Below are 15,222 nucleotides of genomic sequence, written 5' to 3' on the forward strand. Positions count from 1 at the left end.
TTAAAACTTTTGCAGATTTGACTGCTGCAGACTTGATGGTGAGGACAATAAAAGCATGAAAACACACAGAAAGCTGAAAGCATTACAATGCTATTGCCTCTTTTCCATCTCTAGGAGTGTAAACCCTGCAAAATCCTAGCTGTGAGCATTTATCTCCACAGATGGTACCCACAGCGTCTCCCGTGTGCATTCATTCAGTTGTATGGAGAAGAGTAAAGAAGTGCATTGGGTGAACACCACAGGAGATCGAGAGTTCCAGTCTTCTCTGTTCCCCTGGTGATGCTCGCTGTAGGGCTGGTTCAGATGTGATGTGCAACCATTGTTAAAGCTTGGCTCCACATGATGTCCCAAAGCCTCGGGAGCATGCATTTCCTGCTCCGCTTGTGTGAGACTCTAATTCTCCTTTTAATCTAGATTAGAAACCAAGAACTGTTGTGATGTCTGAACTGCCTGCTCTTGGTATATTCTAACCAACTTTCCTGAAATAACAGGGAAATGAACCTAAGGTTGGGAAGCAGATTTCAGTTCATTCAAGGGAAATCTGCTGCAAACCTGGGGTTCCTTTATTTCAGGAAAGTTGGTTAGAATAAACCAAGAATGGTCAGTTTGGACATCACAACAGTTTTTGGTCGGTTTCTAAGATTAGAAGGAGAATTCCCATCCTGTAAATAAAGGGTAGATCAGAACATGCATATTCTGAATTATTGGTTGAATCTATTTTTGTTCTGCCTTAATGGTCTTGCAGAAGAGCAGGAGCCTCCATCAATTGCCTTAGCCAGCGTGGTCCAATATGTCCCACTTGAACTCATGGATGGGATCCTAAGAAACCTTACCAATGATGACAGCATAACAGATGTGCAGATGATGGTGGCAATTGGCAGGTAGGCGGTACTGGCCAGTAACCATGCCTGGTGAATCCTTGGGTGTGTAAGCACAGGCTGCTTCACAAGTGATGCTAAGAATGCTTTGCTGGGCATAAACCTGCATGGCCCACATACCCAGAATACTGTGTGGAGCAGTGTATGAATCAGTAATAACTTTCCCTGACAGGCCTGTAGTGCACAGTATGCAGAATTGCGCTAGGCTACGCTAACACACTTTTAGGCAGCAGTAACGGAAGCATGGTGTCCAGATTATGAGATTATGGTGTCCAGATTATGAGACATTATTGTTCTACTAACTTCTGCTAACTCTGGTCTCTGCAAAATGGGCCAAGAAGGCACCATTTAAAGTGGTGGCTAGAGATGTGCATGAACCGGTTCGGCAGTCCTTTTATGGACATTTGTTGAAAAGTGGTATATAAATATTTGTAATACATAGTAGCACTCTATTCTGCACTGGTCAGGCATCACTTGGAATTCTGTTCTGAATCCAATTCTGGGCTCCACATTTTAAGGAGGATGCTGATAAACTGGAAGGGGTTCAGAGGAGGGGAATCAAGATGGTGAAGGATCTGGAAACCAGGTCCTATGAGGCATGATTGGAGCTGGGTCTGTTTAGCCTGGAGAAGAGACAACTGAGGGGAGATAAAGTAGCCGTCTTCAAATATAAGAAGGGCTCTCGCTTAGAAGGAGGAGTGGATTGGTCTCTGTTGCTCCCGCGGGCAGGATTAGGACCAATGGGTTAAAAGTACAAGGGAGCTGATGTAGGCTTGACATTTGGATGAATTTCCTGACTGTAAAAGCTGTTGTCACCTGCTAACTGAGCAAAGAGGCACCTTTAAAAAGTGGTGATTCTCTTTATTTAGCAGGGGGAGAGCAACTGGCCCGATCCAGCCCCAGCACACCATCCCTCCAGTGGCTGGCTGTTGCTGGTGTTTACCTTATGTTTCTTTTCTAGATTGTGAGCCCTCTGGGGACAGGGATAGATCTATCTGTCTTTAGGAACATTTTGTTGAAAAGCGGTATATAAATATCCATCATATTGGACAGTGGAACAGTCTGCCTCTTGCAGTGGTGGGCTCTCCTTTTTACAGCAGGTTTCCAAACAGGGGCTGGACAGTGGACAGCCATCGGTCAGGGATGCTTTTGGAGATCTTGGCACTGAGCCTAGAAACCTCCAAGGTTTCTTCCAACTCTCTAAAATATTGTTTCTTCCAAGGAAAGTGCTTCATTGTAGGATAGGCAAGCACCCATAACCTCTTTCTCCCTCCAAGCCTCTACATGCTCTTTCCTGGGAGCAGCCTGATGCTGGGGCCTGAGCGAGAGTGAACTTGTAGATTTTTGTAGTGAAGGGGCTGCTGCTGGAATAAATGGCCTGGCCATGATGCTGCATGCTTGGGAACGTAGGAGGGGTGAGAGCAGGAATGCCAGTTGCCAATGGACTGTAACTTCCCCATCCATATGGAGTCATAGCTTCTAGGTTCCAGGTTCACTCCTTGGCAGCATCTCCAAGAAAGCCAGCGTGGTGTAGTGGTTAGAGTGCTGGTGGACTAGAACCGGGGAGACCTGAGTTCAAATCCCCATTCAGCCAAATACTTGCTGGGTGACTCTGGGCCAGTCACTTCTCTCTCAGCCTAACCTACTTCACAGGGTTGTTGTGAGAAGAAACTCAAGTATGTAGTACACTGCTCTGGGCTCCTTGGAGGAAGAGCGGGATATAAATGTAATAGCAGGGCTGGGAGAGACGCCTGTCTGAAACCGTGGAGAGCTGCTGCCAGTCAGTGTAGATAATTCAGAGTTAGATGGACCAAGGGTCTGACTCTGTATAAGGCATAGATGTTTCTATGTCCCCTAGTATCCACTAGAGAGACTATTGTCTGCCCTTCCATGCCAAACCCATTAATTCTCTATTATTTATTTTTATTGATTCAATTTTCGTACCCCCCTTCCAGAAAGGCTCTAGGCCGCAATGCTTTGAGTTTTCACAGTAATGCAGGCAGACAGTCCTCTGCCCTCCTCTCCCCTCTCCAGGCCCTTCTCTGCAAGCACTTAGTCCTGCCTTTGGCTGTGTCCTGCGCAGCCGAAGTGCTTCAAGGCAGCGTTCCCATGCGTGGCCTCCCGGACTGGCTGCAGCTTTTCTTGGGGAGCTAATGGCAGATGGTAACGGGCGCTGCTTCCACTAAGAGGCTGCAGGCTTCTAAAATTAGCCCTTGGAAGATCGATGGGCTCTTTCTCCTCCTAAAACAACCCCCACACTTCAGCAAGGGCATGGTTAAAGAGACACTAAGCAGAGCCCGTGAAATGCAATTAGGTTCATCTGACGGATGGGCAGGTTGTTTGGTTCCTAAAGGCTCCTCCGTTCTGCAGGACAAATGATGGCTGCCAGCTTGTCTCCTGCTTCTAGGGGCCTTTCCAGATATTTACCTGCTCTTGGGTAGACTGCCCAGACATTAAACATCTGCCCAGATGACAATGCATTAGTGAGTACTTCTGTTCCTAGTAAGTGGCTGTTTTCCAGCAGTCTGTTCGATGCAGAAGGCAGAAGCGGACAGGAGCAGAGAATGTTGCTGTGCATATCACCGCTAAGCTGCAAGGGTGCTCCGAGACACATCTCTGCTTGAGGCGAAGGATGCTATGGCGCCAATCTCCTCTAAGGGTGGGTGCTCAGCATTCTCTGCTCATGCCGCCGAAGCTGCGATGGCAGCACGCAAGCATGCTCAACCTGTGCCATCAAGCCAGGCACTGGTGGCAGGGGCGTTGCTAGAGTGTGTCGGGTTGGGGGTAGAAGGCCAAGGGGCAGGGATGAACAGCATGCCTAATGGAGTGTGGAAGGGTGAGGGCAGGAGGCCTGATGGGTGGTGTCCACGTTGGTGGTGGGCCAGCGCTTGTCACGCCCTGCCTGTGCCCCGCCTGCCTGCATCTGAGGTGACTGCCTCACTCTGCCTCATGGAAAGGCCTTCCCGGGGCAGCACTACCTGACTTTGGCTGTCTTTGGGTGAGAGACTCTTGAGGCTTAAGGTGTCCTTGTAACATCTGCTTTATTCTCTACTTCTAAATAAGTGATTGTGGAGAGGCATTCTTCGAAGGCTGCAGATCTGCTGCTGCTACTACCACCACTACCACCACCACTACTACTAGAGCTCAAGTGAAGGAAGACTCGGTGTGTGTCTGATCAGGCACAACACAGAGCACATCTGAAGACCTATGCTCTGGCAGTGCAGGCGACAAAGCAGCAGTTCATTTCTGCCTGCATTGCTTCTGCAAATTCACGTTCAGCTGAGTTGTCTAGGGTTGTGAGGGGGCTAGTATGTACCCCCTTCCCCTTGAATTTAAACTTGGAACCGTTGGTCACTCGCTGTGACGTTTTTAATGACTTTTTTGTGGATAAAATCGCTCAGATTTGGGCCGAGCTGGATTCCAGTTACTGCAGAGTCATAGTCATCATCTTTATTGTTACGGTCACCGACCAGCACAATATAAACAGTACATTAGATAAACATTAAAAAGATTAAAAATACAATTTTATCTAAAATTGGGAAAGTTAAGACAAAGTAGATCTCTTATTAACCAAGCGCCGACGATTATTAATAGCAGTAATGCAATAGACTGCAGAGTCTACTATGGAGGTGTCCAGCAACTTCTCTTAGGGGATTAGTTTGGATCATTTTTCAGTTTGAGACTCCTGAGGAAGTGGACAAACTGCTTCAGACTGTACATCCTGCAACCTGTTCCCTTGCCCAACTTGGCTTATCTCATCTGATAATCATATTATCAGAGAGGGTCTGGTAAATACTATACATGCTTCTCTGAGGGAGGGCAGGATGCCTCCTTGTCTTAAGGAGGCTATAATTAGACCACCTTTGAAGAAAGCTGCAGATCCCTCAGAGAGTTAGCTAATTACAGACCTGTTTCTAATCTCCCGTGGTTTGACAAGGTGGTTGAGCAGGTGGTGGCCTCTCAGCTCCAGGCGGTTTTGGATGATGCAGAATATCTAGACCCATTTCAAACTGGCTTTTGTGTGGGCTATGGAGTAGAGACTGCCTTGGTCAGCCTGATAGATGATCTCCAACTGGCTCTTGGCAGAGGGAGTTTGACTATGCTGATCCTTTTGGATCTCTCTGCAGCTTTCGATACCATCGACCATGGTATCCTTCTGGACCATCTGAGGGAGGTGGGTTGGCACTGTTTTACAGTGGTTCCACTCCTACCTCTCTGGAAGATTCCAGATGGTGTCGCTTGGAGACTGATGTTCTGCTAAGTGAGAACTGAAATTTGGAGTCCCACAGGGCTCCATACTGTCTCCAATGCTCTTTAACATCTTCATGAAACTGCTGAGAGAGATCATCAGGAGGTTTGCTGCTGGGTGTTATCAATATGCTGATGACACCCAGATCTACTTCTCCATGCCGACCTCATCAGGAAATGGCATATCTTCCCTAAATGCCTGCCTGGAGGCAGTAATGTGCTGGATGAGGGATAACAAACTGAACTCGAATCCAAATAAGACGGAGGTACTGACTGGGCGGGGCAGGACATGAGAGATGGTTTAGATCTGCCTGTTCTGGATAGGGTTACATACCCCCTGAAATATCAGGTACATAGCCTGGGAGTGCTCCTGGACCCAAAGCTCTTCCTGGTTTCTCAGGTTAAGACAGTGTCCAGGAGCGCTTTTTATCAGCATCGGCCCATACGTCAGCTACATCCATTTCTAGAGGTGAATGACTTTAAATCAGTGGTACATATGCTGGTAACTTCCAGGCTTGACTACTGTAATGAGCCCTACGTGGGGCTGCCTTTGTACGTAGTCCAGAAACTACAGTTGGTACACAATGTGGCAGCCAGATTGGTCTGGAACAACACGAAGGGACCATATAACACTGTTCTTAAAAGAACTGCACTGGCTGCCATTATGTTTCCAGGTGAAATACAAAGTGCTGGTAATTACCTATAAAGCCCTTAACGGCTTGGGTCCAAGCTATTTGAGAGAGCACCTCCTTTGTCATAATCCCTGCCACCTGTTACAATCTTACAGTTGCCACCAGCTCATTTGGTGGCAACCCAGGACCAGGCTTTCTCTGTGGCTGCCCCGGGGCTTTGGAATATGCTCTCTGCTGAAATAAAAGCATCTCCTTCTCTGTTTGTTTTCAGGACAAACCTCAAAACTCTTCTGTTTTTTCAGGCTTTCAATTAGAACCAGCTGGGCCGGGCGCAGAGCATCTGTGCCTCTAGTTCTCCCCTATCCCCCCTCCTTGTTGTTCCCCCACCCCCACCCCGGCACTCCTACCCCCGGTGCTCCTGCCTTGTGGCCAGCAGGTGGGCCTGAGAGGGAGGCTGAGCTGCCCTCTCCGCCGCCTGCCCACCACCATCGTCTTCTCCCCCTACCAGAGCTCCTGTCTTTTGGACAGCAGGTGGGCCAGAGAGGGAGGCTGTGCTTCCCTCTCCTCCAGCTGCTGCCACCATTGCCATTTTCTCCCCCATACCTGTGGCTAATTAGCAGCTGCTCATGAACTCTCGTGAGAGCTGCCACACATGGGATTAACCACAGGTACGTCTTAGAGAAATACATATATGGATTAATTTTAAAAACTTGTTTTAATGATTATTTTATTCTGTTTTTATTGTCATGTATTTTAATTTGTGACTTTTAAATATTTTGAATTTTTTACACTGCCTAGAGATGTACATATCAGGTGGTATAAAAATATGATAAATACTACTACTATTTATATACTGCTCTTCAATAAAAGTTTACAAAGTGGTTTACATAGAAAAATAAATACGTAAAGAAGATGGTCCCCTGTCCCCAAAGGGCTCACAGTCTAAAAAGAAACATAAGGCAGATGCCAGCAACAACCACTGGAGGTATGCTATGCTAGGGTTGGATAGGGCCAGTTGCTCTCCCCCTACTAAATATAAGAGAATCACCACTATAAATGGTGCCTTCTTGGCCCAGTTAGCAGGTGCCATAGTTAGCAGAAGTTAGAACAATAACTTCCTGTAAAAGGTAAGATAATCACCACTGTAAAAGGTGTCTCTTCGCTCAGCCAACTTACAGCTCTCATGCACTCTCTCTCTCTCTCTCACACACACACTCACTATTGCCTTCACCACTGGAGATCTCAGTCAAATGCACAAGCAAGCTTCCCAACTGTCTCTTAACCTTTATGTTTGTTTGTTTATTTATTTGTCAAATTTGTACACCACCCCAAACTTTTGTCTCTGGGCGGTTTTAGCTTGCATCAGCCGGCCATTCTGGACTTCAGCTGGCATCCAGCTGGCCTTTCTGGATGCAAGTCTTTAGCTTGCATCAGCCAGCCATTCTGGACTCTTAACCAGCAATCTGCCTGGTTAACAAAGGAATGGACCTCCAGAGGCTATACAAATATGTTGTTTCCAAGTAAATTCCCTGCATGCATGGCACACTACAGAGAGGGGGAATCTTGAAATATGGAAGCAACCTTTTTAGTCTGCTTATTCTAGCTTCCAGATTGCACCAAAGCAGATAAATGGATATAGTATGCGCAGGACAAAAACTCCACATGAGGTGGGTCACCTCTTCCTGCCTGAAGACTAGAGCCTCATTCAGATGTTATAAGATTGTCCCGCTATAGCCAAGTACAGCGGGACGAAGAGGAAGTCCCGCCTCCCCCCCATGTCAATCACCGCCGCATCACACTGCTTATGCTTACAGTTGCTTCTGTGCTTGCCATCACACACTGGGTGTTTCCCTCTTCAGACAAGACCCACTGTAAACGTGAGCGGTGAGATATGAGACTGACTGATGTGATTGGGAGTGGGGGGGTTGGAATTCCTTGCCCTTTGACCAAGTGTACACGGCAACAATGGGGTGATTTTATAACATGTGAATGAGGCTTGGGTCAGTGCTTATTTGGAGCAACGTTATTTTCTGAGAAGACGATGTGTCGTGGCTGTATGGTCCACCCAAGAGACTGGGAGTGTCTGGGAAGGTTTCATTGTGTGTAAGATTGTTTTAAAGTTGATCTGACAGCTGTAGACACCCCTTTTAAAATGTTTGTTGTAAGAAATTGGTTGCAAGAAAACTGACTGACATCCAGACTAAATTTTATAAAATTAAGTTAAATAGTCCTTTAGTGCAACTCCTGGGTACTGTAGTTTTATTGAGTAACTTAGTCTGGATGTCAGCCACGGTTCTTTATGAAATGCTCTTAAAAAAAGATTAGCACAGCAGGGGAGTAGCTGTGTTGCTTATAAAAAGCACCATCGTGACTCCATTTAAATAGCAAACCCAAACGATTTAAAATAATGCTCCCCTAACCATCCTTTGTGCCACTAGGAAGCACTTGAATGAGTGAAATTTTGAAAGTGGATTTCATCTGGACACTTGTAAAGTAATTCATGTGTTTGTGAAATGGCTTTGCTCAGTAACTCATGATATTTTCTCCTTGCAGGATGATTGAATGGGTTTCTTGGCCCCTGGGGAAGAATATAGACAAATGGGTCATAGCATTGCTGAAGGGCTTGGCTGCAGTGAAGAAGTTCAGCATCTTGATTGAAGTCACGCTTTCCAAAATTGAGAGGGTCAGTTTGTTTCTTCCGATAGGTCTGCACACAGTGAACGCCTTGCACAAGCGCTAGTGGGGAAGCTGTATCCACCCTTGGGAGTCCTTTTGGAAATAATGGAAACATCACCATGCTTTTAGGAACATAGGAAGCTGCCATATACTGAGTCAGACCATTGGTCCATCTAGCTCAGTATTGTCTTCACAGACTGGCAGCAGCTTCTCCAAGGTTGCAGGCAGGAATCTCTCTCAGCCGTATCTTGGAGATGCTGCCAGGGAGGGAACTAGGAACCTTCTGCTCTTCCCAGAGCTGCGGTTCCATCCCCTAAGGGGAATATCTTGCAGTGCTCACACTTCTAGTCCCCCATTCATATGCAACCCGGGCGGACCCTGCTTAGCTAAGGGGACAAGTCATGCTTGCTACCACAAGACCAGCTCTCCTCTCCTTTTGGTTTGTGGTTTTGGGGATGAGGCTGTAGCTCAGATGGAGAGCATCTGCTTTGCATGCAGAAGGTCCCAGGTTCACTCCCTGACAGCATCTTTGGATAGGCCCAGCAGGAATTTCTGCCTGAAGCTTGAAGAGCCAGTACCAATCAATGTGGGGACAATACTGAGCTAGATGGACCAAGGATCTGACTCAATATAAGGCAGCTTCCTGTGTTACGGAATTCCAGACGTTCAGTACTCCAGGAACATGTTCTTGCCTTTGTCTTCCAGACAAAATCCAGGGTGCTGATTTGACCTTTTAAAGCCCTAAATGGCTTAGGCCCAACATACCTTGGGATTTATAAATAAATAAATAAATAAATAAATAAGTACATACCTTGGGCCTACTTCTGTGTTTGCTGCAGCCCTCTTGGTCCATCAATGTACATTTAAATTTGCAAAGCCTGATGAGATATTCAAGATCTTGTTAACAGCTGAAGTCCTGAAGAGGCTGAGTCAGGGTGCTTTCGTGTATTAATTGCAACATGTAGCCCGATTCTAAGTTGACGAAGGGTAGAAGAATTTCAGTGACATTTTAATGAAAATGATCTATTTTCCGATGCATTTTGTAATCTGCCTCAAGCCTTTCAAGATGTGGCAGGGTATAAATCAAATATTTATTTATGTAAAGATCTATATCCCACCTTCTTTCATTTGAATTCAAATCAGCTAACAACATATAAATAATATCCAATTAGAACAGTAGCAGACAACAGCTGTATAGATATCTTTAAAACTTAGAGAGTTAAAACCAGTAGAATGCTCAAACATGAGTAGCAGCTCAAAAATACCAAGCCTTCTGCAATGAAAGTGTCTCTAAATTCCATTTTAAAAAACCACCTGAAGATCAAGTGGCAGGGAGTTCCAGAGATGGGGTTATCACCAAGAAGGCTCGGTCACACATCCCCACCAATTGAGCCTCAGAGAGTGATGGGGACATACGAGAGAACCTCTCTAAAGGTTTGTATAAAGCTGGGCAGATTCAAGCAAGAGAATAAATAAGTAATGATAGTTCAGTGCTAATTGGTGGAATAGTTCTATTTATTGTTATGCTTGTGTTTGGTTTATGTGTGTGTCTTCTCTTCCTCGCCATAGGTCTTTTCTAAGTTGCTGTACCCTATTCTGAGGGAGGGCGCACTCTCCATCCTGCGGTATATGCTGCTTAGCTTCCAACACTCCCATGAGGCATTTCACTTGGTAAGAAATTTCTTATTCAGTGAGCAATCTACTGATAATTCACTACAATAATACAGAAACAGGGCCACATTCTTCCAGATAGATCCCATGTTTCCAAAGTTCTGATAGCCATGACATCCTCTGAATTAAAAGGAATTTACCCTTGCAACCAAAAATATTTAGTGTGTGCATGGCTGAGAATTCTGCTCCCTCAGAGGAGACCCCCCTTCACCTCATTGAATGTTGCTTAATGAGCCCCTGTTATACCTTGTGACCAGAAGGAGGCAAACTTAGAACACTGACTCACGCAGAGACCTGATGGAGCAGTTTCCTCTGAGGGTGGTTAATTCTGTTCTGCTTCAGAAACTGGTGCACTCAATCACACCCCAAACAGAGACAGAGATGCAGGGAAATGACCCATGCCCTGCCAAGGCTGATTGGAAGGAAGCAAAGCAAGATCTGTGAAACCTATAGAGGTACAAGAGGCAGCCTCTTCGGTGCTCAAGTACTTTTTGGCTCATAGGAGCCTTTAATTCATTTATTTAACATTTTCTAAGGAGATCTTGTTGTGGACACCACTGCCATCTTGTGTGGTGAACAACTACTAGGTTCAGGGTGTTCCTTGTGGTGGCACCCAGTCTTATTGACACTGAGATCATTCACACAATCAAAAACTGTGTTCTACCCGGTTTTGGGAGCGGTGGGTGCTCCCAATTTTTGGTTGTGTGGAAGCAAGGTAAGAGGAAAACCTGGATAGCTTTCCTTCCTACCTTGCTTCACACAGTCATTTCTACCCAGGTTTTCCTCTTACCTTTGTTTCCACACAACTGAAAATTGGGAGTGCACACAACTCCCAAATCTGGCCAGAACACTGTTTTTGGTTGTGTGAACAGAGAGTGACCCACCTGTTACCCACCTGTAAAGGGTGAGTTGTTCTTGATTAATGTTTCAAGAAGGTGGCAATTCATTCCACTAGCCTGGATGGCTTCGTCTTAAAGCCATCCAGGCTGGTGAAATGAATGGCCACCTTCCTGAAACATTAATCAAGAGCAACTCACCCTTTACAGGTGGGTAACAGGTGAGTCACTCTCCGTTCACACAACCAAAAACAGTGTAGATAAATTCATGGAGGACATCTATCAATGGCTACCAGTCCGAGTGTTATAGGCCACCTCCAGCCTCAGAGGCAAGATGCCTCTAAATAGCAGTTGCAGGGAAGCAACAGCAAGAGAGAGGGCATGCCCTCATCTCTTGCCTGTGGGCTTCCCAGAGGCATGTGGTGGGCCACTGAGCGAAACAGGATGCTGGACTAGATAGGTCTCGGGTCTGATCCAGCACGGCTGTTCTTATGTTCTTGTTCATCCTAGAGACAAATACCATATTTACCCAAATTGAAGATGATTCTGAATTTAAGACGACTTCATTTAAAAGTAGAGTTTAAATACAAGCTATACCTGCATTTATTCAAAAGGAATAGAACTCTAAATTTAAGACTTCCTGATTTATAATATTAAAAAAACTTGGGGGGAAACCTAGTCTTGAATTCAGGTAAATACAGTAGTCAAAGAGTTTATGGAGTGGAAAGATGTTAGTGTTCTGTGATGGTTTATATATCTTATTTATTTATTGTATTTATATACCGCCATATATACATTCTATGGTTTTGATGACATCCAGAGCAATGACGTGGTTGCGGAACAAGTGAAATTGTGCTAGCACAAGAAGATTGCTTAGTTGCACTAAAAAATGAGTTTGTGGAATTGTCTTGTGACCCCTGCTAACTGAGCAAAGAGGCACCTTTTAAAAGTGGCGATTCTCTTATATTTAGCAGGGGGAGAGCAACTGGCCCTCTCCATCCCCAGCACAGCATCCCTCCTGTGGCTGCTGTTAGTGTCTACCTTATGTTTCCTTTTAGATCATGAGCCCTTTGGAGACAGAGAACCATCTTTATTTTTATGTAAAATGCTTTGAAGACCTTTGTTGAACAGTGTTATGGAAATATTGATCATTCATTTGTCCATCCTAGAGCACTATTGTGCAAAAAAAACCAAAACAAAAAACAACCCCTGAACAAGGCTTCCTGCAGTTTTGCACACATTTGCACAGATGTTCTTGCAGTAGCACAGTATGCACCAGGCTTAGCGTGAACAGCTTGTGCCACAGTTCAGCACTAGTGCAGTGTCTTCCCGTGAGCTCCGTGTTGCTCTGGATGTCAGCCGCTGTTCTGTGTTCTGTTTTAATGAACTGTTTCATTCATGTACAGTATCTTGCTTTCTCTCGCCAATGAAATCTTGGAAGCACTGGCTGAGATTGGGGGCTTTAATTTAAAATAAACAATCCTGGCCATGTACAGGTTTAAAGAGAAAGGCTCACCCAGGTAACGTGGTGCACATTATGAGGGATTTGAGACACTTGGCCAGAGACAATATAGAACCAGAGAGGATAAGGATAGTTTGTTTGCTATATTTATATATTACCATAGGGAAAGGTGTGGGTGTGGGGGGCGGGGGAGATATAGATATAGATAAATCTCTCTCTTGGCGGTGTACATAATCCAAATTACAATATAAAAATAAAAAAACACTTTCACAGGATAAAAATAATTGAAATAATTTCACAGAGTAAAACTAGCAGTTTAAAATTAGTTCTAATTAAAAGCTTGAGAAAACAGGTGTGTCTTAAGGGTCTCTTAAAAAGCAGTTGGAGATGGATTGGCCCTATCCAACCTCAGCACAGCATCCCTCCAGTGGCTGTTGCTGGTGTCTGTCTTCTGCTTGTTTTTTAGATTATGAGCCCTTTGGGGACAGGGAGCCATTTAATTTTTTTAAAAAATGATTTCTATCTATGTAAACTGCTTTGGGAACGTTTGTTGAAAAGCGGTGTATATAAATATTTGTCGTATGGAGAAGCTCGTATTGTGACAGCGAGTGCATTCCGGAGCTCTCGGGCAACCACAGAGACAGCTACAGAGAACTGGTGGTTTAGCAGGGTTGGTGGCGGCAGCAGCCTGTGTCCAGATTGGCCCCCCTGTCCCCACCCCCTGCCACTGGCCTCCACGGCCCCATTGATGGCATAGGACAATGACGACATGGTCTGGTGGCATCGGGACTTGACTTGATTATATTGTGCCATGACTTGCCTGCTGCCTTTGCTGGCCAAGGCGACTGTGCTAGATAGGGATGTGCACAGAACTGTGGCTGGGCAGTTCGGAAGTGGCGGGAGTGGCGCTTTAAGGGCGGTGTACCTCCCTGCCGCCCCGTTGCCCTCCTCGGCCAGAAGTACCGTGTGTGTGTGATGGGCGCGTGTGCAACGGGTGAACGTGCACCTGGTACTTCCGGCCACTTCCGGCCGAGGAGGGCAACAGGGGGGCAGGGAAGTAGGAGGGCAACAGGGGGGCAGGGAAAAAAAGGTTTTTCCGAAAAAAATGATGCCAGCGGGGGGGAAAGCGGCAGGAGGGGTAAGTGTACCCTCCCCCCGCCTTAAGGCGCCACCCCGGGGCCTTCGAACTTTGAACTGGCCTCATGTTCAAACCTGTTTGGAGGCCCGTAAAAAGGGCCTCTGAACAGGTTCGTGCACATCCTTAGCGCTGGACGGGCCCATGGAGGCCAGCAACCGGCCGGCAAGAGGACCGGCAGGCCCAAGGTAGTGGGTGACGAATGGTGGACTGATGGGGGCTCTGGTGTGTAGGTGGCTAATGCTGGGGCTTGTGGCATTCAACCCCCAAAGGGGTCCCAGGTGGCCCATGTTCCTGGAATACATCTGCTCAGTTACAAATTTGCCTCTGGGGATGATGATAATTCAGGTGAAGGTGGCAATTAGAGTTATAGCTTATTTTTGACACCAGCATGAGTGCACTTAGAAGAGGTTGAGATGAATGGAATTGCTTATTTGATAGTCAACATGTGTGTAGGTGTCCTGTGTGTGTGTGTGTGTGTTGTTTGTTTAAATATTGGCTGCAAGGCCCCTGATAAGGATTGGGACCACAATTAAAGAAAAGGCCTGAAGCTTCCTTCCATCCTGATTCCTGTCCAGATCGGGGGTGTTTTCAGCTGACAACCAAATAACGACAAAAAATTTACTCTGTCTCCACAGTGGCCAGTTTGCAAAATGATTGCCAGTTGGCAGAGAAAAAAACTGAGCTGCATTTATAATCCTTACAGATCTGTGTTACAAATCCATTTTAGGCACTGCATTTGGTTATTCTGAGGTGCCTAAAACTGGCTTGGCTTTGATGTTTTTCATTTCTTTTCTTTTCAGCTTCTTCCACACATCCCCAGGATGGTGGCCTCCCTCAACAAGGAGAACTCGAACTCTGCAGCAAGCTGCCGGGAACAGCTGGCTGAGCTGATCCACTGCATGTTCTTCCGGTTTTCAGGATTCCCAGACCTCTATGAACCAGTTGTGGAGGCAATCAAAGTAAATGCTGCTGTTGGATGGCATGCAATGCCAATGAAATCTGGGTGGGAGGAATACGAAGTTGGCTTAAGATGAAATTATCAGTTGAGACCAGGACTAAGTTGTAACACATAAGCTGGTTTGATTAGAGTCAGGTTCTTTTTGTTTAGGTCTGAATCTCAACAGCGGTTTCACGTTAAGCTATGTTAATCAACACATAGCAAAGCCAGAGGTAGATTAAGCTCTTTGCTGCCACCCCAGCAGCAAGGGAGGAATTCTCTGCCACGAGGTGTGGTGACAGCCAACAACCTGGATGGCTTTAAGAGGGGTTTGGATAACTTCATGGAGGAGAGGTCTATTGATGGCTACAAGTTGGAGGGCTGTAGGCCACCTCCAGCCTCGGGGGTGGGGTGCCTCTGGGTACCAGTTGCAGGGGAGTAACAGCAGGAGAGAGGGCATGCCCTCAACTCCTGCCTGTGGCTTCCAGCAGCATCTGGTGGGCCACTGTGCGAAACGGGATGCTGGACTAGATGGGCCTTCTTGGGCCTGATCCAGCAGGGCTGTTCTTGTGTTCTTATGAGGGGGGCATTTAAATCATTTTAAAAAATGTTTAAAACTGCCGCCACACAGGAGTGCAGCGGTGAGAGCTCCCTTGCACCCACCAGCCCACCTCCCAAATAATGACGGCGGCAGGTCGGGGCAAGACGAATTTGCAGGTGCGCGGCGCCAAGGGAGCAGTGATA

General features: G+C 46.3%; 1 protein-coding gene across 5 annotated transcripts in view; it reads left to right on the plus strand.

Annotated features, from left to right (window-relative positions):
* Positions 1-15,222, plus strand: part of USP35 (ubiquitin specific peptidase 35) — a 60,458-nt gene that overhangs the window by 30,291 nt on the left and 14,945 nt on the right. For all 5 annotated transcript variants that reach the window (XM_053311541.1, XM_053311538.1, XM_053311539.1 and 2 more), the window contains exons 3-6: positions 746-881; positions 8,312-8,441; positions 10,004-10,105; positions 14,342-14,500. In XM_053311541.1, coding sequence (XP_053167516.1) covers positions 746-881; positions 8,312-8,441; positions 10,004-10,105; positions 14,342-14,500 — 527 coding nt within the window. The remainder of the gene's footprint in view (positions 1-745; positions 882-8,311; positions 8,442-10,003; positions 10,106-14,341; positions 14,501-15,222) is intronic.

Source organism: Hemicordylus capensis, chromosome 3 (genome assembly GCF_027244095.1).
Source record: "Hemicordylus capensis ecotype Gifberg chromosome 3, rHemCap1.1.pri, whole genome shotgun sequence".
Classification (NCBI taxonomy): Eukaryota; Metazoa; Chordata; class Lepidosauria; order Squamata; family Cordylidae; genus Hemicordylus; species Hemicordylus capensis.